The 25,261-nt window shown below is 45.1% G+C and overlaps 1 protein-coding gene across 5 annotated transcripts in view; it reads right to left on the minus strand.

Annotated features, from left to right (window-relative positions):
* Positions 1 to 12,531: 12,531 nt before the first annotated feature.
* Positions 12,532 to 25,261, minus strand: part of TTC17 (tetratricopeptide repeat domain 17) — a 96,266-nt gene continuing 83,536 nt past the window's right edge. Inside the window, exons 23-25 of one of the 5 annotated variants that reach the window (XM_033119570.1) lie at positions 17,670 to 17,789; positions 15,900 to 16,043; positions 12,532 to 14,319 (exon numbers count right to left, since the gene is read on the minus strand). In XM_033119570.1, the coding sequence (XP_032975461.1) occupies positions 14,188 to 14,319; positions 15,900 to 16,043; positions 17,670 to 17,789 (396 nt within the window). In that variant the 3' untranslated portion in view covers positions 12,532 to 14,187. Of the gene's footprint in view, positions 14,320 to 15,899; positions 16,044 to 17,669; positions 17,790 to 22,352; positions 23,226 to 25,261 lie in introns of those variants that run through there. The other 4 variants (XM_033119572.1, XM_033119569.1, XM_033119567.1 and 1 more) reach the window with 4 other exon arrangements.

The following is a 25,261-nucleotide window of genomic DNA, read 5'->3' on the forward strand; positions in this document are numbered from 1 at the left end:
GGATCTCACCCGCATTAAAACCCAGGAACACATTTCAATGGAAGTATCTTCACTGTCCCCACATACAGAGGACTGCAACTATATCACTTCGCTGTTCTTACCAACGTATCTCTATATTTGGGTGACAGAAGAGTCCTTTGGTCCCTTTCAAGGGATATACAGAGGGTGCCCCCAAAATGTATCCATATACATTTTAAGAAAGGAAAGCTGTATTAAAATTTTAATACTCAGTATATGCCAATAACAACAGATGAAAAGTCATGTTTGACTTCTGCAATTACAAAGTGGTTGCCATCAGTGTCCAGACACTTCTGATTACGGCGAACCATTGCTTGAGCAACGTTGACCAAAGTGTCCACTTGTATATGTTTTTTGGACACCCCCAGTAGTTAAAGCATGAGTGAGCCAGTCGCATGTGATAAATCCACTTCACCATACCTAACTTCCTAAATCTTTGGATTTCTTCTACATTATACCTGGGAATTTTTTGGCCTCTCAGTTTCATTTGACTATCACTGAATTCGGGCTTCAGTTTGTCAACTGAGGACGTAACAGTAGAACTTTTATCAGATTGTTGAGCTGACACACCAACTTCATAAGCACAGCCGGACTGAAAAACCCAGCCAGATTTAAAATGACCTTCTTTTCTCCCTTCTCTAGCGTGGTCAGAACCTATCCGTGTGAACATTCCCCAGAGTTTCATTGATATATCTGTAAATTTGGAAATGTTGGCATCTAAGCATCTACTTGGCATACTTTATAATTGGCACCCCCGCACCTGGGGATTGTCTTTAGTCATGGATCTGGGGGACGCGTGAAACTGTGGAAGTCAGAGAGGCTTCAAGCAAGGCAGGACCAGCCTCCTGGGGCAGCGCAGAGGGGGCTGTTTCTACTGGTGAGAGATGCTGGTTGGGGTTCTGAGGTTCAAGTTTTCAGATTTAACTGTGTTCTCCTGAGTATCACCATTCTAATTTGGGGGACTCTGATCGTTCCTAATCATTGCCCTAAATTTCACATAAGAAATCTGGTGAGGCTCTGAATTCAATCGATTTTGTCAGTCTGCAACCTACAGGATAAGAATCCATATCTGATTTTTTGCTCCATCACCTCACTCCCTGTAAGAGGTATTATTTTAGGGCAATCCCAAGGTGTTCTCTTAGGACAGTTATACGAAGTCCTTGGTTCTCTGACTGTGTCTCTGAGCCATTAATTTAAAGCCCAGAGCTTGTTATTCTAGTTCTTTAAACTCTCCTGGATGGAAATAAGCGGCCAGTCTACCTCATAGCCCTTGTATTCTTCAGGACTATCACACTGTGCTGTGGCATCTGCCATTTGTTCTGCCAAAGCCACATCTTTGAAAAACGATTCCATGTGTGATCTCTTTCTGTCTCTCTCTCTCAGCTTTAGCAAGACATAATACACATGTCCTACAATTCAACCACTTAAATTGTACACTTCAATTATTTTTAGTATATTCACATAGTTGTACAATCACTACAATCAATTATAGAACATTTTCATTGCTTCAAAAACAAACCCCATTACTTTGGCTATCACCCCCAATCCGACATCACCTCTGGCCCTAGGAAACCTACTAATCTACTTTCTGTCTCTCTATGTTTGCCTATTTTGAATATTTCATATAAATGGAATCAGAACGCATGATAAGCAAAGCGTCTTCTTAAATTGGTTTTTATTTTAACTGGAATAGTAGTACTTCAATGCAAAGGAATGAAGCACTAATGGTAGACTCTCGGGGACTAGCAACAGCGATGAGTGTGTGTGTGTGTGTGTGTGTGTGTGTGTGTGTGTGTGTGTATTAGGGGAAAGGGGAGGATGTGGAGATTCTGATCCTGCCTCCTCTGTGCGTAATGCTAGCCCGTGTGTTTTTCCTCTTATAACATGCTTGGAAGGGAAAATGTCAAAAGCCAATTAGCTGCAGAATCCTGGAGAAGGCCAGTGAGTCACTGCCGTGGCTGAGGCCCTGCTGAGCATTGCACAAAGGAAGGGGGGATCTCTGTCCTTGGGGCTCCCCTCTCAAAGGGGAGAGCAGAGGCTTGTGTGGAGAAGTGGATGGAATAGACCACACATTGCTGATGTGGAGATGGCAGGTGGGGTGCAGAGAAGGGATGCCATAGTGGGGCCCACAGCACTGCCCCCAGAGAACTGCATAGAGGGGCAATCGGCAAGCACTTGCATCTCCTTTAACCCACACAGCTCTTCCATGGGGACATGGGGACATAGTAACCTGTACAGGAACTGGCAGGGCTCACCAGTGTTTATCCAAATGGGAGCATAGACTGGCTCCTGAGATGACATTCAGTGGCTCATCGCAGCCTCCGCGCCCCTAAATAACATTGAATCACCCATTAAGAACAGTTCCTCCCTTTTTAATTCTCTTTCAAGCCTTTTAGGTCCAGGAGAAGGAATCACTTGGTACCCATGGTTCTAACACCTCACTGACGCTTGTGAATTTCCCTTTTAAATAAGAGAGTGGGTCTTAGAATCAGACTGCAGCAACACTACAGTTTCCAGAATTTAATAACATTGTTTTGGTTACAATGAATTGATTTTACCCATGATGTTGATCTTCCAAGTCTGGTAGTGAAACAAAGTTTCCATGTTAGATTCACATAAGTTTTTAAGAGCTTAATAAGTGAGTCAGTTTAAAGAAACATATGAGTGAAAATAACAGCAGATGGTATACAGATATGATAAAAATGGTGATGATGGTGGTGATGAAATAACCAAAGCAGTTAACAACTGCCCTAGAGGAATTGTACAATGTTTCAGTGCAGAGGGTCTGTGACTCAGTGATTGAAAAGACGAGAAATGCCATCGAGGTCAGCTTCAACTGGACTGTCACATCTCTCACCACACTGTATTGTGATGGACAGTTTACTTGTCTGCTTCTCCCACCATACATGCAACCAGGTATCTGTCTTGTTCTCATGATGTCCCCGGTACCCAGTGTGGTACCTGGCACATACACGTTCTCAGTACTTATTTAGTGAAGGAATCTCCCAGGTTATTGCCCTTAATACTCTGAGAAGTTACCCTCACTATGTCCATCCATCCATCCATCCGTTATTGCATACTTATTGAGCAGCTACTATGTGCAAGAACCCTGCCCTTAACTTCCTTGTAATGACTTTACTTTTAGTCAATAAACAATCTACTTATTGTGCACAGATACTCAAGATACGTCAGTGGCGGGGAGAATGTAATTTCTTGACTTTAAAGCAGTGATGTTGGAGCCAGGCACTCCTGAGATTGCATCCTGCCTCTGACAATATTTTGAGCACCTGGGGCCATTGACTTTTTGAGTAAGAGTTTCTCCTTCTGTCAAGTGGTTTTAATAACATGTAACTTGTGGGAAGGTCTTGAGTCAGCCTCAGTGAATGTTGTTCAATGAATGATCCAGAGGGAGTGAATAAGTGAATGGGTGAGAGACTATTGCCCCACTCAGGCTGGGTGGCGGGGTACAGCCTGGCTCCTCTTCCACAGCCGGGACCTGGCCTGCTGGCTGAAAATTTAGGATTGGCAAAGGAAAGCCTAAGCCTCAAACTTTGTTTAACCATGCAAAAATGGAGCAAACTGTGTGAAAATACAGAGAGCTAGCAAAATCCTCTCCCACAGTGGACCATGAGACTTGTGGCTGGGCCAGTAGCAGGGACCCTTGGACAGGTGACCCAAGAGACTGACCAACTGCTCACTAGACTGCTGAATGTCGGGCTGCCCCAGCCCCTCCTCCACATGGGCAATGTGATGTTGGCATGGTGACCAGTCAGCCTGTCTCCCCCTCCTCTGCATCCTGATGTGACAAAGAGGCCCTGAGGAGTAGAATGGAGCCCTGCGGGCGCCACTGCCTCAAGAATGGTGGGGAGAGCTGGGTCCTGGAACTGAGGGGGCCTGGCTGCTAAACTCCTGCAGTGGGAACAATGGAGCTGTTGCCTTGGCAACCAGGGGAGGCCTCTCCCTGGGCCTCAAGGCTGAGTCTGGGAATAGGTGTCCTAAGAAAGGGAGGTTGGGAACAGAAGGGGTGGGTGGGGTGCCTGTTGTCAGAGTCATCTGATCCCCCAAGGGCAGTAGGGGCCCCTTTCCAGGGAAGAGAGTCAGAGTCTCTGTGGACCCATTCTCCAGAGTCGCTGAGGGAGACCCAGCGAGAACAGTTTTCACCACAGCGTGAGACCCTGCTGAGGGGCAGTGGACACTTCCCTAATGCCCACCCCTCCTGTTCTCAGGCTTCCTAAGGGCTGCCTTAGGGCAGGGGCTATTATATCAGGGCCTGGAGGGGGTCTCACCACACGGGAGGCCCTCTAACTTGGGGCTGGATGTGTGTGGATGCTGTTGGTGCAGGGGAGAGTGGGGAACTAGGGCTGTAAGGATGGGGCCGCATTCTCTGAGCCTGAGCACAGACCCCTGAGAGGTAAAAATCCCCTGGGGATTTTTAACATGTCAGCTTCTGGAGCAAGGCAGTCCTGGCTTCAAATCTGGGCTCTGTCCCTCCCTGGCTGCGTGCCCCTGAAGAAGTGACTTTGTCTCTCTGAGGCTCAGTTTCCCTAGCTCTTAAGCAGGAATGATTAGCACGTTTGTATTGAATGGAGGAGGTGGCCCCTGTGACGCCCTGCGGGGGCACAGCGTAGCTCCGAGTGGATTAGCATACCTTCCCCCACCGCCCCTGGACACTTTCTTCTCCCTCCATGTACCTGTGACCTGGAATCCTCGAGGCATCTGCCCTGGCTCTACACAACCGCTGAGATACCCCATAGACACAAATGCACCCCCATTCTCCCTGAGAGCCTCCTGAGGAGCGTAGTGTGTGAGGGTACCTTTTAGGATGGGCCCTGTGAGAGTGATCTGGGTCCTCTTTGAGATGGCCTGGTAACAGGTGTCCTCTGCGTGTCTACATTTTCTTATTCCCCGCTTTGAATTTGGGTTGCTTTTGCCTTAAAGAAAAGAAACCCTTAAGAGGGGACGAAGCACACCTTCTGAAAGGCCTGAGAGCCCAGAGGCATTGGGAGTGGCTATGCCCGCCTAGAGAGTGTCCTGGGCCATCTGCCCATGGCACCCACCTGGGCAGAAGCAGGTGGCTGAGGGAGAACCTGCCTCAGCCGGGGCCCACATGCGCCAGGACCCAGAGCTGAGGCCCGGCCCTGCGCCCATGCTCTGTCTCCAGGCCGCAGTCAGCACCCAACACCACCGGGAGCCTGCGTGGGCGTTGGATGAAGGCGGGAGTCACGATCCCAGCCGACGCCTCGTCCTTTCAGAACAAATGGGTCCCTCTTGTGGCTGCACGGCCTCATAGCCGCCGTTTCGCACCCCTGTGCCCTTGACAGATGCAGAGCACCGGATAGGTGTCTGAAGGGAGGGGCACCAAGGAGAGCTGGGCCCAGGCACTGAGGGGGCCTGGCTGCTAACCTGCAGTGGGATCTGGCCCGGCCTGAACCATGTGCACCTGCAGGACAGTCTTCCCTGGCCTGGCCCCCTGAGTCTAATTGGAGCAGCAAGACTCCTTCCTGCTTCTTCCCAAGCAAGAACATTGTGGAGGCTGAAGTGCAGCCATTGTAAGAACCTCACCACACTCGGACTGCGCTGCCCAGCTGAGGTGGGAGGGCTGAAGGGACAAGGCAGCCTCGGCATATTGCCCACCATAGTAATCAGAGCGAAGAAGGCGGCACAAGTCGTTCCTCATACTAGTTCTGGAGAATCTGCTATGTTGTAGCTCTGGGCTGGGCTCACTCCGGGATGTGTCAGAAACTAAGAAAACCATATGTGTTGCCTCTCTAGTGCCTTCATTCTAGTTAGTGTGTTTATTCCAAATGGAAGTTCTTACCCCCTGAAATTATATGCAGACTATAGGCTCATGAGCATTTTTCTGGACAGAGGGTCCAGAGCTCTCATCAGATTCTGAAAGGATTGAAAAGAATAAGAACCACAGCAAACATGAATGAAAGCAGGACTTTCTCATCCAATGCTGTTTGGGCCCCTTCATAAAGGTCACCTTAGGTAAATATGCTCAAATGATACCGTCGACTTCCGTCAGGGGCTCCTTTGGGCTGTCCTCAGGGATAACTTTAAACTATGGGAGAATCTCAGGCTCATTTGTTTCTGACTACATCTTGTTTTTGTCCCTAGAATGACCCAGCTTGATCACCCATCTTAGTCACCAGCTTTGGATGCAAAGCTGTTGACTGTTAGCTGTTTCCAAAAATTCCATCCACCCTAACTAACAAGGCAAAGATTTGTCACCCTCAGGAGTATTCAAACGAGCAGGACAGCATTACTGCAGGAATTCCTGAAACTTCCTTCAGAACTCAGAGTGGGAAGAGAGGAGATAAAGGTATAGTTTTGGAGGTGACTACTTTGAAGTGTCTGATAGGTCAGTAAAAAGACAGCTATGTGGTTTTATAATGATGAATTGTAAGCAGAACAGATGAATTAGCAATACCCAGAAGATGAGATAAAGGGTCACAGGAACATGAGTGGAAAGTGAGAGAACGGAGAGGTGGTGGTGGCCAGGCCTGTGCCATCATTCACACAGCATTCAAGAGGTATTGATTGACATCCACTCTGGGCCTTAGATTAATAAGACAGGAGCTCCCAGGAGTCAGACACACAAAGAATCAGTGACAGAACAGTATGGACTATGTTATAATAGAGGGACAACTGGGGAAGTGAACCCCCAGAAGTTCATCCAAAGTGACACAAAGTTCACCCCAAAGTGATAAGGCCTTCCAGGACCATGGAATGGACAGCGAGCACAAAGCAAATATTCGGTCTGTCTGCCCCACAGAAGGCATAACTTGAAAGCAGGCTGTGGTAGATCGGGCGGATAGCCCCAGCAAGCTCATTGTCACGTGACTTTGCAGTGCTCTCCCACTGAGGGTAAGTCGTAATTTGCTGCCCCTGGAAAATGGATATTAGCAGCTGTGACACAAGCAGGGTGTCTGAAAGTGCTCGCTCCAATGATTGGGCTTATTCTCTAGTGCCTCTGCGGTAGCCAAGAGAATTCTGGGCTAGCTTGCTGGTTCCAGGAAGAGGGTGAGAGATGTGTGGGGCACAGTTGCCCCAATGAAGGTATCCAGCCAAACCCAGTCTACGGAAGAACACCCTAACCAACCTCCAGATGCAGAAGTGACCCCAGTGAGGTCAGCAGAACCCCTGACCCAGCCTTGATCAGCCTACTCCTAGTCAACCGAAAGACAGGTAAGATATAATAATAAATTACTGGTTTTAAGCCACTGTATTTTCGGGGTAGTTTGTCACACAGTGATAGCTGACTGATACAAAGTTCCTTTTGTCAGCGAGTTCAGTAAATTTTCCCTTGTTTAGCTATATGAAAGGTCAGGCACTGCTCATAAAGGAAATTCATTCATCATTCAATAAATATTACTGAGCACCTGCCATCTCCCATGCTCAAAGGGCAATGACAGGTGAAATACCCTCAAGAAGCCTGAAGTCTCCCTCCGCCTCTGCAGCTAAGTGATCACCAGGTCCAGGTCCTGGCAACTCTCTGATCCTTCAACCCTCCTCTGATCCTTCACCTTCTGCCCCTCCCTAGGGCCTGGGCCCTGCCTAATTGGTGCTCCATCTCTCCTTGTCATTCCCACACCAACCCTCCTGGTGGTCACCTGGCTTGCATCCTCACCAGCTCTGGTCCATTCTCACACCACAGACGTCAAGCCCATCACATTATTCTCAGCCTGAAAAGTGTCAATGTCTCCCCATTCATTGTCTTCAGGAATGCTTCTGTCTGGAGTTCCCATCCCTCCCTCACCCTTCTGCCCTCAGCTGCACTCCACCCTCCTCCCTCCAGACACCACTCCCAAGCCTCTCCCAAGGCCAGACAGGCTGGGCAGGTGTCTCTCCATGGGGCTCCTCACACCTTCTGCTTATCCCACCGCCTCCTAATTGCCTCTTTACCTGCCTGTCTCACCCACATCACTGCAAACTCCTGAGGGAGGAACTGAGTTTGTTTTTTTAAAATCTCTTTTCCTCTGTGCTTACTGCTGTGTCTGGCATAGGGTAGGCCCTTGTCCTGGCTTGAGTTGCCCACATGAAGACTCTAAGAATTCTAATGCAAGTCATTTATTTGGCAAGTGATCTGAGGAAACACCAGTAGGGAAATGGGGGGAGTTCGACAAGGGGTGTGGAGAAAGCCAATGAAGGGGGTCCTATCAGTCAGGTGTCCCTGGGGGCCACTGAAACGCAATCCCCTGGGGGACTCTGGGAGAAAGCATAGAACAGGACTGAGTATCTCACTCAAGTATATATCTACCGACACCCCATCTGCCGGGGGCGTTACCTCTCCAGGTCTGCCCAGGCGATACTGTAAGGGCCAAATGTGCTCTCACAGCCAGAACAAAGCCCCAGGCAGAGTCCCAGCAGGCGTGGCCAGCAGCCTTGGGCACGTAGAGATGAGTGCTGAGGGCATACAGCACCGACAACCCTGACACAGTGTCCTCTGATAAGTAGATGTGATGGAAAGGGCACCCCAGGCAGAGGTGACCTTGTATTCAAAGGCACTGGGTCTCGAAGGAACACGGAGGGGTGGGACCTGTGGTTGGCCATCAAAACACTTCCAAGTACTCTCTTACCCAAAAGAACCAGGTGCTGTCCCGTTGCACCCCGATTTCATCCAGAGCCCTAAACCCCAAGTCCCATCAAGCCTCCTGGAGCAATATTTATTTCCCAAGAAGGAGAGGAGGAGAGCCTTGCTTCAAGGGACCCATGCTTTGGGGTCTTCTGCATGGGTGAGCTCTGGGGGTGAGTTCCATTTCAGACTCCATCTGGGGTCTGGGGGTGCTGCTCATGGTGTACAGCCCTGCTGTCCTGTGAGACTTTCTGACGCTGGAACTGTTTCCTCTCTGTGCTGTCTTATGGTAGCTCCATGCGACTACTGCACTAGAAGAACCGAATTTTTAACTTTATTTCATTTAATGAATGTAAAGGCACATGTCAACAGGCAGACTGGTCAGCGGCGGCCGTGCTGGACAGCGCAGGTCTCCGCCCCTCAGTTGCTGAGCTCGGTCCTCAAGGCTCAGCCTTGTGTCCAGCTGCCACCTGCAGGATTTGGGGAGCAATGGGCAGAAGCTGGCCCGATCCCTTATCCCTGGGCCCCTGATCCTTACTGCCTCCCCCCAAGGCACCTGGCTGTAGCGAGGACGACTGGTGAGAAGAAGGACTCTGGACTCAGTCTCGGATTCTGGACTCAGTCTTGAACTCTGGGAGAGGCGTCAGTGGAGAAGCCCCAGGCTCCTGGCTGCCATTTTTAGGAAGTCAGCATGAGGTAAGGGTCTGGCTGGGCCTTAGTTTCAACAGTGGTCTGGGCTGTTTTCCAATAGTGACGTGGAAGATAGACTAAAAGAAAGCCACCAAAGTGAAAAACAGAAAGATAAAAATTTCCTCAGGTAGTTTTATTGAATGCTGTCATGGGCAAACTCCTTACCTTCCAGGCTAGGAATCACTCTCCTAAGCATTCAGTCTTTTGAATCAGGGTCCAGAAATGGAACAAAACCCTTAACGAAAAGGAAAAGGTAATTTATTCTAGAATTAGGAAAAGATTTTGTGGCAGGAGTGAAGACCTCTGCTAATAAGAAGAGGTAGCACTCATTGGTTGCCTAGTGTGTGCCTGTCCCTGTTTAACGTGCTTTACAAGGACCCGGAGCGGTGGGTGGTCCAGGGCGGGGCTGAGAGACCAGGCAGCATCTCTGAAGGTGAGATGAGAACAGCTCCACCGTCCCCTGGACTTGTCCCTGACTGAGGCTTCTCTCTCTCTTTCAAAAGCTACCTATTTTCAGTCCCTTCTCCCGGAGGCTGCTATAACTTCCGTAGGGTATTTCTGGGTCTGTTCACCATTAGTTCAATAGTTCAGTAACGTTTTTTTCAGTCAAGCAGATGTTTTGTGCCAGGCCCATACGTTGTTGGAGAAGGGGATATAGACCTTAGACATGGACCCAAGCTCTGGTTGGAGACAAGATACATCGCTCATTTCCATCCGGCGTGATGAGTGTCACTAAAGGGCTTATCACAGGGGCTGTAGGAGCGTGGCGCCTGGTGACACGTGGACAATGCCTCGGAAAACCAGTGTAATTAAATAACTGAAGAAAAGGGGGAGGGTGAGAGGAGCTGGCATTCAGTTGTGGGAACAGCATGATGCCAGGCACGGAATGTGGAGGTTGACGCTTGTGGGAAACACTACACTGCAGTTTCAAGTACAAGCTGGGGAGTGGCTCTCCAGGTCCCTCAGGCCACAGCCCAACCGCCTCCGCTCTGCTTATGGCGCGCATGACCCCGCCCCAGCCTCGTCTCCCACCCCTCTCCCACCCGCTCTACTCTCTGCTGTATAGAATTACCTGCAGTGGGCAGCGCAGTGCTCGGCACACAGGAAATACTCGATCCACGTTTGTTGAATGAAAAAACGAGTGGCAGAAGGGAAGCATGGAAAGACGGGCAGGGGCTGAGCCATGGAGGGCTCTGCGTGGAGTGTCCAAACCGAGGTATGTGCACCTAGAAAAGTCTACACTGTCCCAGGGGATCCCTCAGAGAACTCCGGTTTGGGGTCTTCAACATTCAGCTTCTGCTGGCATGGACTCTGTCCTCTAATTCTTTTAGTCTTCTGTCTATAACTAGATTGTGATTCTCTGAGGGCAGAAGCCACATCTAATGTTTCATTCACAGTGTTGGATGCCTGGTTGCATCTCCACAGGGAGGGAAAACATGGCAGTGGATCTAGGCAGGACGTGCCTGACCATTAGAATAACCACAAAAGCTGAAGCTAGAAGCCAGTCTTTCCAGCTTCTGGCTTAACCACTGGTTGAGAGACAACAGGAGGCAGAGGCGTCAAAGTGGAGTCGCTGGGGGAACTAACAGCAAAGGGGGAACTAACTCTGCACAAAGCTGACCCCACCAGGCTGGCCTTCTTAACCAGTGGTGCAGGGTTTTTGGGCAATGAAGGGTACATTAGTTCCCTCTATTAGGCTCTTAGCCAGATTGAGAGCAGGGAGCCTGAGGCAGAAGGGAGTGTGTGTGTGTGTGTGTGTGTGTGTGTGCGCGCGCGTGTGTGTTTTCAAGTTTCGTTGTAGAGAAGCAAGATATTTCATTTCCTTTTGGTTTCTTAAAAAATTGTGAGATGTGGGTGGAAAGCCCTCAGAACTCCAGCAGCAGGAAGAAGAGGAACGTATTAATTGCACTGTTTGTCAATCATTAGCATTTCTTAAGTATTTACTACATAACATAGTGCAGTCAGTGCTAGGAGACACAGACACGTGACATATGAACACATATGAGAGACAAGATCAACACACCTGAAAGCCAACTGGGAACAATTAAAAATAAAGTACTCACTAGAAATAGTTTATACATGGAAGAAGTATTATAGAGCAGTTAAGAGCACTAATTTGGCACACTACTTTAGGCAAATCTGAGCTTGGTTTGAATCTGAATTCCACCACATACTATGTGATTATGAGCATATGAACATCTGTAAGCCCTGGTTCTCTCTGTAAGATAGGGATACCATGTTTCCCCGAAAATAAAACCTAACCGGAAAATAAGCTCTGGCATGATTTTTCGGGATGACATCCCCTGAACATGAGCCCTAATGTGTCTTTTGGAGCAAAGCTTAATATACGACCCGGTCTTACGTTCAGGGAAACATGGTGGTACCATCTGGAGGACCATTTTGGAGTTGTGAGGATTAAATGAGATAATGGATGTAGACAGCATGGTGTGTGGGAGTGCTGGCTCTAGCGTCAGACTGCTTGGGCTCACACCTCAACTCCATCACTTCCCAGGTGTGGTCTTGGGCAAGTTATGTAATGTCACTCTTAATTTTCCTGTTCTGAAAATCAGAATAACAGTACCTATACTTTTGGGTTGGCGTGAGGCTTCAATGAGTTTTATCCCATGGAAAATGCAGGAACACAATACTTCTACAACAGAGCAACGACCACTGAATTATTTACACAAGAGAAATGAAAACCTATGCACACACAAAAAGCGGTATGTGGATGTTTACTGTAGCTTTATTCATAATCTCCAAAAGCTGGGAACATCCCAATGTCCTCCAACAGGTGAATAAACGATGGAACACTATTCAACCAGAGAGGGTAATGAACTGATTCATGCAACAACAAGGAGGAATCTCAAGCGCCTCATTAAATGAAAGGAATCAGACTCAAAAGGCTGTACGAGTACACTACAGAATTCCATCATGACAACATGGCAAAGGGAAAACTACAGGCAGAACAGACCAGCCATCGCCTAGGGTCAAGTGTGGTATTTGACAACAACGGGGCAGCATGAGGGAGTCTTTTGGGTGTGACGCAAGTTTTGTATCTTGATGTTTTAGTGGCTGTGTGACTATGCATTTGTCAAAAATGGTACACCAGAGAGTGAAATTCATTGTATGTAAATTAAAATAAAAAAAAAACCCTAACACCAAAAAACAACTGTTGATTGTTTCAGGAAACCCTGAACGTCAAATTGTGGAGAGGTGGGGAAGCAAGGAATACACTTAGACACACGTTAACTTAGAAAGCTCGCTTTATTCAGCAACAGAATAGCTTGTTCTCAAAATACAGCTGATAAAACTGGTTGGAATTAGCTGGACTCCAGCCGCATCGAGGATGGAGTGCACCATTCTGCTTGTTCCCCTGCTTCTAGTTACTGACATAGTCTGTGCTAGAGCCAACTGCTGCAGGACCAGTGGCCCAGCATTTGAGATGACAAGTCAGCTTGCGTTCTAGGAAGCTCCACAGGAAGCCTGTCTTCAGTGGAGCCCCGTTCCCCGGGGAATGCTCCATTTTGTACTGGTGTGACTCGCACCGAGGTTCTCCATGGAGCTTACTGAGATGAACTTCAGAATCAGTGCTCACCGGAGGGACGTGACTGTGGGACTTACATTACGGCTCCTTTACCGGGAAGGTCAATTATATACCCCACTCTGAACATCTGCTGGTTGTGCATCTTTCCTGGTCAAAGGTATCACACTAATAAATTCATCATCCGCAAAACCCAGGGATGGATGGTTTCCCCCCTCACCTTGCTGTTGTGGAAAGGTAAAGACAACCCAGGACGTGAGAAGAGCAGCGTTCTAGGTAGGCTTCACAGTTGCTCGAGTTAGCCTGGCTCAAAAGAAAAACCACGCCACAGACCTATTTTGCTCATAAACAACTTTTATTTTTGTTCTCAGTATGTGCCCTTGAAGATTCCAAAATGTCTGGAGTTTCTGATTCTCCTGGGACCAGAGGTAACAGCATTGTACAGAAACACTCGACCTTGGCTCATGGCTCTCTCCTGAGGAGCTAAGTCTGAAGGCCTCAGGGAGAGGGAGCTGACACTCACTCCTTATACCAAGATGGGAAATACAGCGAACAAAGAATTAGTAAAACATAGACTCGGTCTGTAGAGGGCTTCAAATATACATATTCTATATATATAAACCTGTTATATAGGGTTTCAACGTATTGGTTTCCGTGTGGTTTGTAATTAAAGCACAAATGATACAGATGTTGTACAGCGCTGATTTCCCCTCTCAGCCCCCCTCCCTCCCCCACATAAATAACGTTACAAAGGTCAGGTGATCCTACGAGTTTTTGCTGTTGTAAATATGGTGTGTTTAAAATCATTTCCCCCCCTTCCTCCCCTGCAAACTACCTCTGAGTGTTTGTCACGGAGCAGCATGGCACGGACAAGGCTGGGACAGCACGGAGATCGGATGGGGGCTGCGCCGAACACTGCCCCTCACCGGCGGGCACCGACGGGCTTGTGCATTTCCACTGACAGCAGCGGCTGCGACGGGAAGCAGGGAATGTGCGCGTGCGCCTCCTCCCCCGCCCAGAGGAGGAGGCCGGCTGGACCACTGAGGCAAGCCCTAAGGGCCTCGAGGTGTGGGAGCCAGAGCACAGCTCTGGAAATGTCTTGGCTCAGTATTTACACAATCTCTTTAAGCTGCATTTTCCTTTTAAGAAATTTTGTGTTTCTGAGGTTGGCTGGGGGAAAAGAAGGCGCGTAGAAACAAAAACAAACCAATTCCCACATACGTAAGGTCCTGTGATAAGTCTTACTCAGTTATTTTCACACACATCATTAAAAGTAGATACCGACAATGATTGGTTTCCTTTCTGATTCTTTTTTTCTTTTTAGGAGCATGAGAAAAGCGAGCGGGAGAGGAGGGGTGCGCTAAGGAGACCGTCGTCCCTTCTTCAGCATTAAGTGACACTGGATGGTTTGGATCCGGTTCTTGGCAGGGACAAACTCAGGCTGCAGCTTCAGTGTTGATTCGTACCACACTAGTGCCTTTTCAAACTCTTCCTGTGAGGGGCAAAAGGGACAACTGTGAGAGCGGTACAGCCATGCGACTAAATATATACTGGGGCTTTTTTCCTCCTCCCCTCTTCACAAAGCACCTCTGTGCTGGTGACAATCCTCCAGTATGTTCTCGATGGATCTAAATCGCTGAGGAAAACCCTGAGGTCTGTGAGGAAACCACCACCTCATCTCCAACCACAATGTCACAAAGAAAACTATGGCAGATGAACTGTACAGAGGTTTGACCCAGCAACGGGAGGGATTGTGGGAGTGAGAACTACCTGCCTGAGCAGCCACTGTGTGCCAGGCACTGGGCTCCCGGCTTACGGAAGGCTGCCATGTAGCCCTCACAGAAACCTCTAGAACTATGCCTGGCAAATGCTGATCATGCAGCTGCCTGAATTTTCTACGGTAGCTGGAAAGATGGAAGTCAAATCAGGTATCTCAGACGTGTAAATTTTGAAACTGTTTTACATTCTCCCTAACATTTAGAACTATGAACATGGTTTGGAAATGAACACTGCCACAGCGAAGGTGTTAATCTTTTACTTAGACTTGGTGTGGGAAGAGCCCACACCAATTGGTTAAATGGCTCCTTCTAGCGAAATGAGAGGAAGAATTCCTCATTTACAGCAGAAAATTTTGTCTTTACTGGGGATGAAGACAGATTCTTCAGTTTTGAGAAGCAGAGGGAAATCCACACATTCAGCAATACTTACCCGGCCAAATTATACTTCCTGCCCTTGAAGTCAAAGATGACACCTAAAACTCATAGCCTGAAGCCGCTCACCCTATGAACCTTTACTGGGAGGACCCTGGGAATAGCCCCATGTTGGGACACTGAGCTTTAGATGAAAGTGGATGACACGACTCTCCTGTGAAATTCAGCTATGACAGCTTCCGGGGGCCCTCTGGAATTTTAAGTTCTGAAATCAGTCCTTGCTTCTGACCAGAATGAGGATCCTGGATGACGGGTTTGTCATGTTCTCTGTAAACGGGATACCCCATGAAACTAGTGGCATTTCCTCATTCATTACCCATTTGGCGAGCACCTACTCTGTGCCAAACATGTGAACTGCTAGGAACAGGGAGATGAGGAGCGGTGTTCTCCCTACGGAGCTCCTAGTCTGGGGCAGAGACAAATACTGAAACAAAAAATTACAAAACAAGGTGAAAATACAGCAAGAAAAATACGCACAGGGCATCATGAGTGCCATGATAGGTACCTAGCCCAAGCCGGAGGTACAAGGGCACGGGTATGTCCACACAGGGTGTTAGGTTACGTTTTCTGGAACAGATGGCGTCTCCAGAAAACTGTAAGTATATCTGACTCTACTGTTAGTGTTAAACGCATGGTGAAGAACAACACAGTTGCGAATACCTCGATGAATTTCATGTAGTATTTTAAAAAACTCACAAACCCCTTATCCTGAAAATTTACCTTTGGTGGAGCTAGCAGTTTTGGACACCAAACTTACAGGAAACTGGAGGACACTGACAAAACAAGTAAGTTTTGAAACCAAAGACGTGCCACTGAGAGGAAGTGGCAGGTGGTATATGCTCTGCTCACATGCCAACCTTACCATTGCCACGTAGACATTGCCCAGCGTGAAGTGGTTCACGGCAAAGTGTGGTGCGATCTCCACTGCCATGGTGGCGACTATGACGGCGTCGTTCCAGAGCTTGGCATTGTGCAAGATGTTGGCCAGGCTGATGAGGGGCACGTCCTGGGAGACGAGGGAGAGAGGGAAGAAACGGGTTTCTGTGATCCTAAACACTGCAGCTGGAGTTTCCTGGGAAATGGTGGAATAGTGCAACTTGCTTTGCTAGTCTGCTGTTTGCGACTGGTCTGTGATACATGAGCTTGCACCAGAATACAAACCAATGCATTACTCCTTTCACTGAGAAAATCTTGCCTCAAAAAACAGACAAAACAAAAATGTCAGCTGAGTAAACAACCCCGCTGAGAGAGTTGTGGGTTTACATCCTCCCCTCATTTCAGATTGGTAATAAACAGCTAATAGGCTGACCCCTGTCCACAGACCACACTCTGAGTAGTGCTGTCACAGAACGGAAGTATTTTCTTCAGGGACCACTGCACATCGGAAGTGCTAAATCCACAGGCCAAAGCTGCCTGTTTTTGTAACATTTTATTGGAATACAACCATTCCTATTCCTTTCCATATTTCTGTGACTGTTTCACGCTACCATGGCAGAACTGAGTGGTTGTAACAGATGCTGTCTGGCCTGCCGAGCCTAAAATGTAATCTGGCTCATTGCAGAAAAAGTTCTCCGGCCCTTGATCTAGAGTCTTGGCCTTTCCCTATCACCTGGCCATATAGGGCACAGAATGATGGGTTGGACAAGTAGCAAATCATCATCACAAATATTTATTCCCTTTAAATGTGTTACCCGAGCAATTGCTATCTATCACACTATACCAGGTTCTATGGAAGGTACAGAAGAAACAGAGAAAAGGACCCATCTTTGTCCTAACTGGACACCCATTACCGTGCACGTCATTATGAGGTCAGAGAAATCTAGTAACTTGCCTAAGATCACAAAGCTAGTAAGAGGCAGAGGTGCATTTAGAACTCAGCAAGGGTGGACCAGAGAGCTGGTGCCCCTCCACCATCTCATATATTGCCCTTATGAAGAAAGATGACATCCTCCGTTTCTTTAGGAAGTATGAGATCTGGAGATTAATGCAGGGCATGTGACAAATACCCTGTTAAGAAACTGTACGTTCTCTGTCATAGTAACAATTACTGATCTGGTTTGGTTTTGTGTGTGTGTTTGTTTGTGTGTGTGTGTGTGTGTATTTCAAGGTGAAGTCAGACAAAGAACAGGAATGGGCTGATGCACACGAAGAAATGGAAATTTGCTCTTTCGTCTGTGTGTAGAAGCAAGCTTAGGTCAGGAGTATATATATATATATATATATATATACACACACAGAACGAGTGTAACAGGCCTGCAGGTCCAGGGCCTGGCTAAATCCAGGGCGCCTCCCAGCGGATGGCCCGCCCAGGCCAGGGTATTTGCTACACGTCCCCCTGGGGGCGCCGACTACAGTTGGGGGAGGGGGCTATTAAATGACGTAATCTCTTCCAGTGATCTTGAAGCCCTTCCCCCCGTGTTTCCAGCTTGCTGACGGAGAGAAGGCGCGAGAGTGGGTACAACTCTCAGCCTTGCGAGGGCACAAGCAGGGTCGCAGGTTCTCTGCCCTGTCTTAGCGTTTTGAGGCTTTCTTACTGGCCGACTGTGAGGAAGGCGAGTTGAAACCTCAGAATAAACCACTGGGTAATGGAAAGGACCAAGGGACAGAAATCCCGCCTCACGGTCCCGCTCACCTTCATCTGGTGTGGAGCGTAGTGGAGGGCCTGCCGCAGGCAGTCAATTGCCTTCTTCCCCTGGCCTCTCACTCTCCAGTAGAGGGCTGCCATGCTGGAAAGCACCCAGGATGTCTGGTTCTACGAGGGAAGCGGGGACTGAAGCTGAAGTCTCTTAAATAACACACCAATTTACTACCAAGATGAAGGGCAGCAACGCACGTCAATGGCCATTTAACTGAGCATTTACTTGGTGCTGGCACCTGTCATGTTACCTCCTGGTCATCCTCTCATTAACCCTACAAAACAATCTTGCGAGCTCGATTCCACTACTTCAGCCTTTTTACAGAGTTTTCAAAAAACTATGATTTAGACAGGTTAAATGTCTCGTCCAAAGCCACTCAACTACTAAACAGCAGAATTATATTTCATGGGGCATGTTCTTTTTAATTTCAATTTACTTAACTTTTTGAACAGTAAATCATTGACATGTTTCAAAAACTGTAAATTATACTGGAGAAGTCTCCCTCCCATCCTTGTCTCTAGCATATATAAGTAAACACTATTTTTAGTTTCTTATGTAGCCTTCTAGGATTTTCTGCTTTATAAAAACAGATATGAATACAGACTTACACTCCCAGTCTTTTTTTTTTTTAATATGAGGTAAGCTATTACTTATGGAAGAGGTAACAGTCACCTGCACTTTGCTTTTTTTTACAAAACAATACACCTTGGAGATCTTTCGACATCATTGCATGGAAAACCTCATTGTTTTATCAACTGCGTAATATTTCATTGTATGGATATACCATTATTTATTAAACTAGATACTTACTGATCAATATTCCTCTCTCCCCCAATTTTTACTATTACAAACAATGCTGCAAATATAACCTGTATAGGTGTAATTTTGCATTTGTGCATATGCATTTGTAGGATACATTTCCAGGTGTGGACATGCGACGTCCAGGGGATACACACTTGTCATTTTGATAGAAATCACATTGCCATCCACAGGATTGTACCAATTTAATCTCCTACCAAAAATATACGAATGTCCCTGTTTCCTTATAGCCTCTGTCATTAAACTCTTGGAACTTCTGATAGGTGAAAAATGTGGTTTAAATCTGCATTTCCCTTCTCATGAGCAGAACTGATTATCCTTTCATGTTTGATATCCTTTTGCATTTTTCTGTAAAGTATTTGTTCTTTTTTTCCCACTTTTTTTTTTGTGTGGAGGGCATAGCTCAGTTCCAGGTCCAGTTGCCATTGTTAGTTGCAGGGGGCGCAGTCCACCATCCCTTGTGGGAGTCGAGGAGTTGAACCAGCAACCTTGTGGTTGAGAGCCCACTGGCCCACGTGGGAATCGAGCATGGAGCTCCAACTGCCTCAGCCACCGGGCCAGCCCAAGTATCTGTTCTTATATTTTGTTAATTTTTCTGTGAGGTCTTTATCTCATCTATTTAAATAAGCTCTTTACATATTAGGGAGATTAGTCCTTGCTTGTTATGTGAATTACAGATACATTCCCTCGGTTTTCTGAAGTCCGCCTTTGGGTTATATGGTGTAACACAGAAGGTTTTGGTTTCTACTCGTACATAGTTCAGTTTATTAATTTATCTCCGATGGCTTCTGGGTTTTCATTTGTAGTTAGGAAGGTCTTGCTTACTTCAAGGTTATCAAGAAATTTTACCATGGTTTTTTTCCAGAACTTTTATAGTTTCATTTTTCACATTTAAATTATCGATCCATTTGAAATTTAACTTGGTGTAAAGTAAAAGATGTAGTTCCGATTTTATTTTTTTCCAGATGGCTACTAAGTTGTCCCAATAATATTTAGAGAATGATTCATCTCTCCCCCACTGAGATGCTACCTTTACCATATACAAAATTCTAGCATTTAATTTAGGTCTAATTTTTTTATTAATTTAGGTGTAATTCTGGAGTTTCCTATCTATTTCATTTGCCCCTTTTGAGGGATGGTTTCTAACTCCCAGCAATTACAGATGTGGCTGTCAAAACACTTACCATGCTTCCTACCTTCTTTCTTTCTTCCAGTCTAATTTTTTGCTAATTTTGTCATTCTTCATGGTTGGGAAATATAGTATTTATATTTGGTTCTGTCACCCTATTTCTCACCTTTGTTTTTGTACGGGTTCTATAGTTAAATGTATTCATTTATCACTAACATTGATTTTGTGTGGTTTCCCCAATCACCTCCTGGTTGGCTGGAGTTCATCTTCTAGTAGTTTCCTCAGAAAGAATTCATGGGAACAATAGTCTTTGAGATTGTTGTTAAAGTCTTTTTGTTGTCCCGAAATTCTTATGTTGAAGTCTTAACCTCTAATATCTCGGAATTAACTTGTATTTGGAGGTAAGGCCCCTGTATAAAGGGGGGATTGAGTTAAAATGAGGCCATTAGTATGGGGCCCTAATCCAATCTGACTGGATTTGTAGGAAGGATTTCTAGAATAGGAAGAAAAGCATCAGGGTCACGAGTACAAAGGGACTGCATGTGAAGACTCAGCAAGAGGACTGCCATTTGGAAGCCCAGGAGAGAGGACGCAGAGGGGACCAACGCAGAGGCATCTGGATCTCGGTCTTCTCGCCTCCAGCATTGTAAGAAACTAAATTTCTATTGTTTAAGCCCACAAATCTGTGGCATTTGTTATGGCAGCCCTAGCAAACGAATACAATCATACATGTTCAAAACTTTCTGTCTGCAGCTTTCCAACTGGAAGGACAGCTCGCTGGATATAAAATCGTCTCATTCTTTCTTTCCTTGTATAATCTGTTGGCATTGCTCCATTGCATCTTGGTGTGGAAGGCTGCGCAGAGAAGTCTGAAGCCAGCCTGATTTGTTTTTCTTTCTTAGTGACTTGATCCTTTTGACTGGCTTCCCACAAAGGATTCTTTTTAAAAAAATAATCTTTCTTAATGCCAATATTTGACACATACAAGAGAATGTATTTACATAATTACATATACAATAAACATGTTATTATATAAAATATACACTTATGCTGTAATGCCCCAAATAATGAACATCGCAGAAACTACCACCCTACCAAAGAAGGAACTTGTGTCTACCTATGTTTGTACACTACTCCAGCTTCTGGCCTCTTCTCCAGGGGCACGAACTATCCTCCATGTTATGTCTACTATTCCATTGCTCTTTGTAAACACTGTTCTATCACTGACACACATAATTTGCTTCAACAATATAATATGTAGTTTACTTCTTCCTGTGCAATGTAAAAATGGTATAATTCCTTAAGAAGTCTTCTGGGACTTGGGGTTTTCACTCAGCGCTCTTTCAAAGATTCATCCATGTTGTTGTATGTAGCCTTAGTCCATTCAATTTCCTTACTGCACAATTAAATGTCCATTAAGGGACTATAATGTCTTTATTTATTTTCTGTAGAGGGGGGTGGGGGATTGAGTTATTTCTTGTTTTTAAGTCTCCTCTTGCAAATAAATGTGCAGAGTTTCTCTAGTCTGGAGTAGCTACCTAGAGGTGAAATTGCTGGGTCACGGGATGTGCAAATATCCAACTTAACAAGAGAATGTCAAATGCTTCCTAAAGGTGTTATGACGATTCACAATCCCACCACCACTGCTGAAAAGTACCCCTTAATCAATTTCCTTTCTAATCCTTGGTATTATCAATAAAGGTAAAACAGTATCTTACTGGGGTCTTAGTTTGCATATCCTGATTATTAATGAGGTTGAGAATTGTTTCCTGTGTTTATTGGTCAGACATATCTCCTATGAATTTTTGTTTTATCTTTCTCACCAATTTATTTATACGTTCTGAATACTAATCCTTATACGTTAAATGTGTCATACATATTTTCTCATTCTAGCTTATTTTTCTTTAATTTAAAAATGTCTTTAATTACAGAAATTTAATCTTGACTGTAGTTGAACTTCTTAACATTTTCTTTTGTAGCTAGTGTGTTTATATCTTCTTTAAGAAAACTTTCTGTACTCCAAAAACAGAAAGAACATTTACCACATTTTACTCAAATTTTTAAAGTTCAGTTTTTTGATACCTGAGTCCTTAACTCACCTGGAATTGATTTCTGGTGTCAGATGTGAGCTGAGGACTGACGTTAATGCAGCAGTTACCCCAGCACAGCTTTCTGAAGAGTTCTCCTTTCCCCACTGACCTCCTGCAGTTCTATGTGCATTAGAGTCTGTTCTGGGCTTCCTCCTATTTAGTTCCCATCGTGATTTTTGTTTATTCTTGAGTAAATGGCATAATGTCTTGTTTTATAATTTTTTATAAAAGACAATTCTTACAACCTTATTCTTCTTTTCAAGAGTATCATGTCTATTTTTTACTTTTCCATATATAGTATATGTAAAGATCAGCTTTTCAAGTGTCATAAAAATACGTGTTGGTATTTTAATTACAGTAGCAATGACTCTATAAATCAAATTAGGGGAAACTGACATATTTATGATTTGTGTCTTCCTTTCCATGAACATTGTACATCTCTCTGTTTAGTTAGGTGGTCTTTTAAAATGCTTTTAAATTAAGTTTGTATCACTTTCTGCACACAGGTCTTTCAAATTTTTTGTTAGATTTATTATTGGAAACTTTACATTTTTGTATCAATGTAAATATATTTTTTAAATTATATTTTCTACTTTTTTTTGCTGCTATATAGAAGTGCAATTTATTCTTATTTATTGACTTTACAGGCAGCCACCCTGATAAAAATGTCATTATTTCTAAAAATTTATAGATTCTTTTGGGTTTGGTATGTAATTATGTCATTTCTGAATAACATTTTTTTCTTCCTAATATTTATGCTATTAATTTTTACCACTTGATTTTACTGTACTTGCTAGGACTTTTAGTATAAGGTTGAAAAGAAGTGGCGACGGGGGGCATTCTTTTTCCTGATTGCAAAGAATTATTTTAACTATTTCCCCCATTAAGAATCATCTTTGCTCTTTCCCAGTTTTTGCAGCGCAAGGCAACAAGAGCAGCAAAGTCTGCCGCGACACCCTCTCCGAGGCGGGGCAGGAAGTCCTGCAGGGAACCAGCGCCTGCGCGGGAAGGTTTTGGAGCTGGTGGGGCTGCAGATCAGCTTGAAGAATTATGACCCTCAGAAGGACAAACGTTTCTCCGGCACCGGCAGGCTTAAATCCACTCCCCGTCCCCCAGTTCTCCGTATGTGTTCTGGGAGACCAGCAGCACTGTGACGAGGCCCAGGCTGTGGATATACCCCACATGGTCAGTGAGGTGCTGAAGAAACTCGCTAAGAAACTGGCCAAGTAGCTGGCCAAGACGTATGATGCCTTTTTGGCTTCAGAGTCTCTGACCAAGCAGATCCGACACATCCTGGGCCCAGGCCTGAGGAAGGCCGGTGAGTTCCCTTCCTTGCTGACCCACAATGAGAACATGGTGGCCAACGTTGATGAAGTGAAGTCCATGACCAAGTCCATGATGAAGAAGGTGCTGTGTCTGGCAGTGGCTATTGGCCACGTGAAGATGACAGATGATGAGCTTGTGTACAACATCCACTTAGCTGACAACTTCCTGGTGTCATTGCTGAAAAACAACTGACAGAACGTCGGGGTTTTATATATCAAGAGCGTCATGGGAAAGCCCCAGCGCCTGTACTAAGGCAGAACTTAAACCACAGTGCTACCATTAAAAAAAAAAATCATCTTTGATGTAGATGTTTTGTTGATTCTTCTCATCAGATTAAGGAAGTCCTTATTTTTGATTTGCATTAGCTTTATATTGTATTGAATTTTGTCAAATGCAAACTACTGATGTAATGATTTCATAATTTTTCTTCTTTAATTTGGTCAGTGAAATTTAATGTTTTCCCAAAGTCAAATCATTTTTCTATTTCAGGGATAAAAACCAACTCGGTCAAGATGCATTAAAAAAAAAAAGTGCCGTTGGATTCATCTTGTTAATATTCTGCTTATAGTTTTGATACTTAAATTCATGAGCGAGATTAACCTATAATTTTTCTTTCTCATAATGTCTTTGTCTAGTTTTGTTTTCAAGGTTACACTAGTCTAGGGAGATACACGCCTGACACTGTTGTGGTTTCCTTCCCACTATCCTTCAGAGTGTAGCCCGTGCCAAGTGAGTGTGAAATACCTAACTGGACCTAAGACTATTTACAGAGGTCAAGGCAACTCCCTCCCGCCTGTTGTATGACTATTGTCATGAATTTAACTTCAGAAAACACTACTGTTATTACTTTGTGTAGTCATACTCTTTTATATTTACTCTAATATTTACCCTTTCTGTTGCTTTTCACTCTTTCCTGTATTTCTGAGTTTCCATCTGGGATAGTTTTCCTTCTGCCTAAAAAAAAAATCCCTTTAGTGTTTTTTTTTTTGTTTTTTGTTTTTTTTTAAGTGAAAAAAATTTATATTTAGAATTAGCCAGCTGGATTCAGTTTAGATGATTCCAATTTTGTTGGCAACATCCAAAGCATCATAACCAGCAGCTAGTCAGAACATATGCCTTCTTCTCTCCATCAGGCTTGATCAGGGTGTTGACCTGGGCCACGTAGATGTTATAGAGCTTCTTCCCAGCCTGTTAGCTCTGGTGTTTGTTGGCCTTGACATCCATCCACAATGAACACAAGTGTATTGTTGGCTTCTATCTTCTTCATGGCCGACTCGGTACTTAGCGGGCATTTGATGGCACAGTGGTCAAGCCTGTTTCTCCAGTGGGCGCTCTTCTGAGGATACTTAGGCTGCCTAGGGTGCCGCAGTATCTTGGGCCTTTCGGAAGGTGATTGACGTGTGGATCATCTTTTGTTTGTGGCTGTGGATGCCTTCCAGGTCTGCTTTCTTTGCCTTCAAAGCCTTTGTTTTGGCTTTGGGAGGGGTGGAGCTTCCTTCTTCACTTTCGGCGCCATCTTCGTGAAAAGGCCTTTTAGTGATTTTTAGTGCAAGTCTCTTGGTAACATACATCTTTCAGTTTTTGGTGGTCTAAAATCTTTATGTAATCTTCATTTAAAGAACTGCTCAGATCTTAAGTGTAACATTCAGTTCTGACTATTAAATAAGACAACATTTCTAATACTGCAGAAAGTCCTTTCAAGCTGCTCCCCAGTCAACTCCTTCCTCCCACAAAGCATACACTAATACGATTCCTATCACCGTATGTTAGTGTCACCTGTGGTAGAATTTCATATAGTTGGGATCATTCGCTATGCACTTTTTTTTGTGTCCAATGTCTTTTATTAGCATACTTTTGAGATTCACCAATACGGGATCTTGGATCTTTCTTGCCGAATAGTACCCACTGTATAAATATACCCTTGTTTATCAATTCTTCTATTGATGGGCATCTCACTTTCCAGGTCTTTTGGTTATTATGAATAAATCTGTTGTGAATATTTTTTAAACAAGGTTTTTGTGGACATATGTTTTCATATCTCTAGCAATAAAATTACTGGGTCATATATGCTTAATTTTTAATAAGACTACCAAGCTGTCTTCCAAAATGATTGTACCATGTTATACTCCAACTAGCAATTATGAGAGTTCTAGTTGCTCCATTATCATCTCCAACATTTTTCATTATCAATCTTTCATTTTAGCCCTTCTAACTCTAGTAATGC

The sequence above is a fragment of the Rhinolophus ferrumequinum genome, chromosome 11 (assembly GCF_004115265.2).
Source record: "Rhinolophus ferrumequinum isolate MPI-CBG mRhiFer1 chromosome 11, mRhiFer1_v1.p, whole genome shotgun sequence".
NCBI lineage: Eukaryota > Metazoa > Chordata > Mammalia > Chiroptera > Rhinolophidae > Rhinolophus > Rhinolophus ferrumequinum.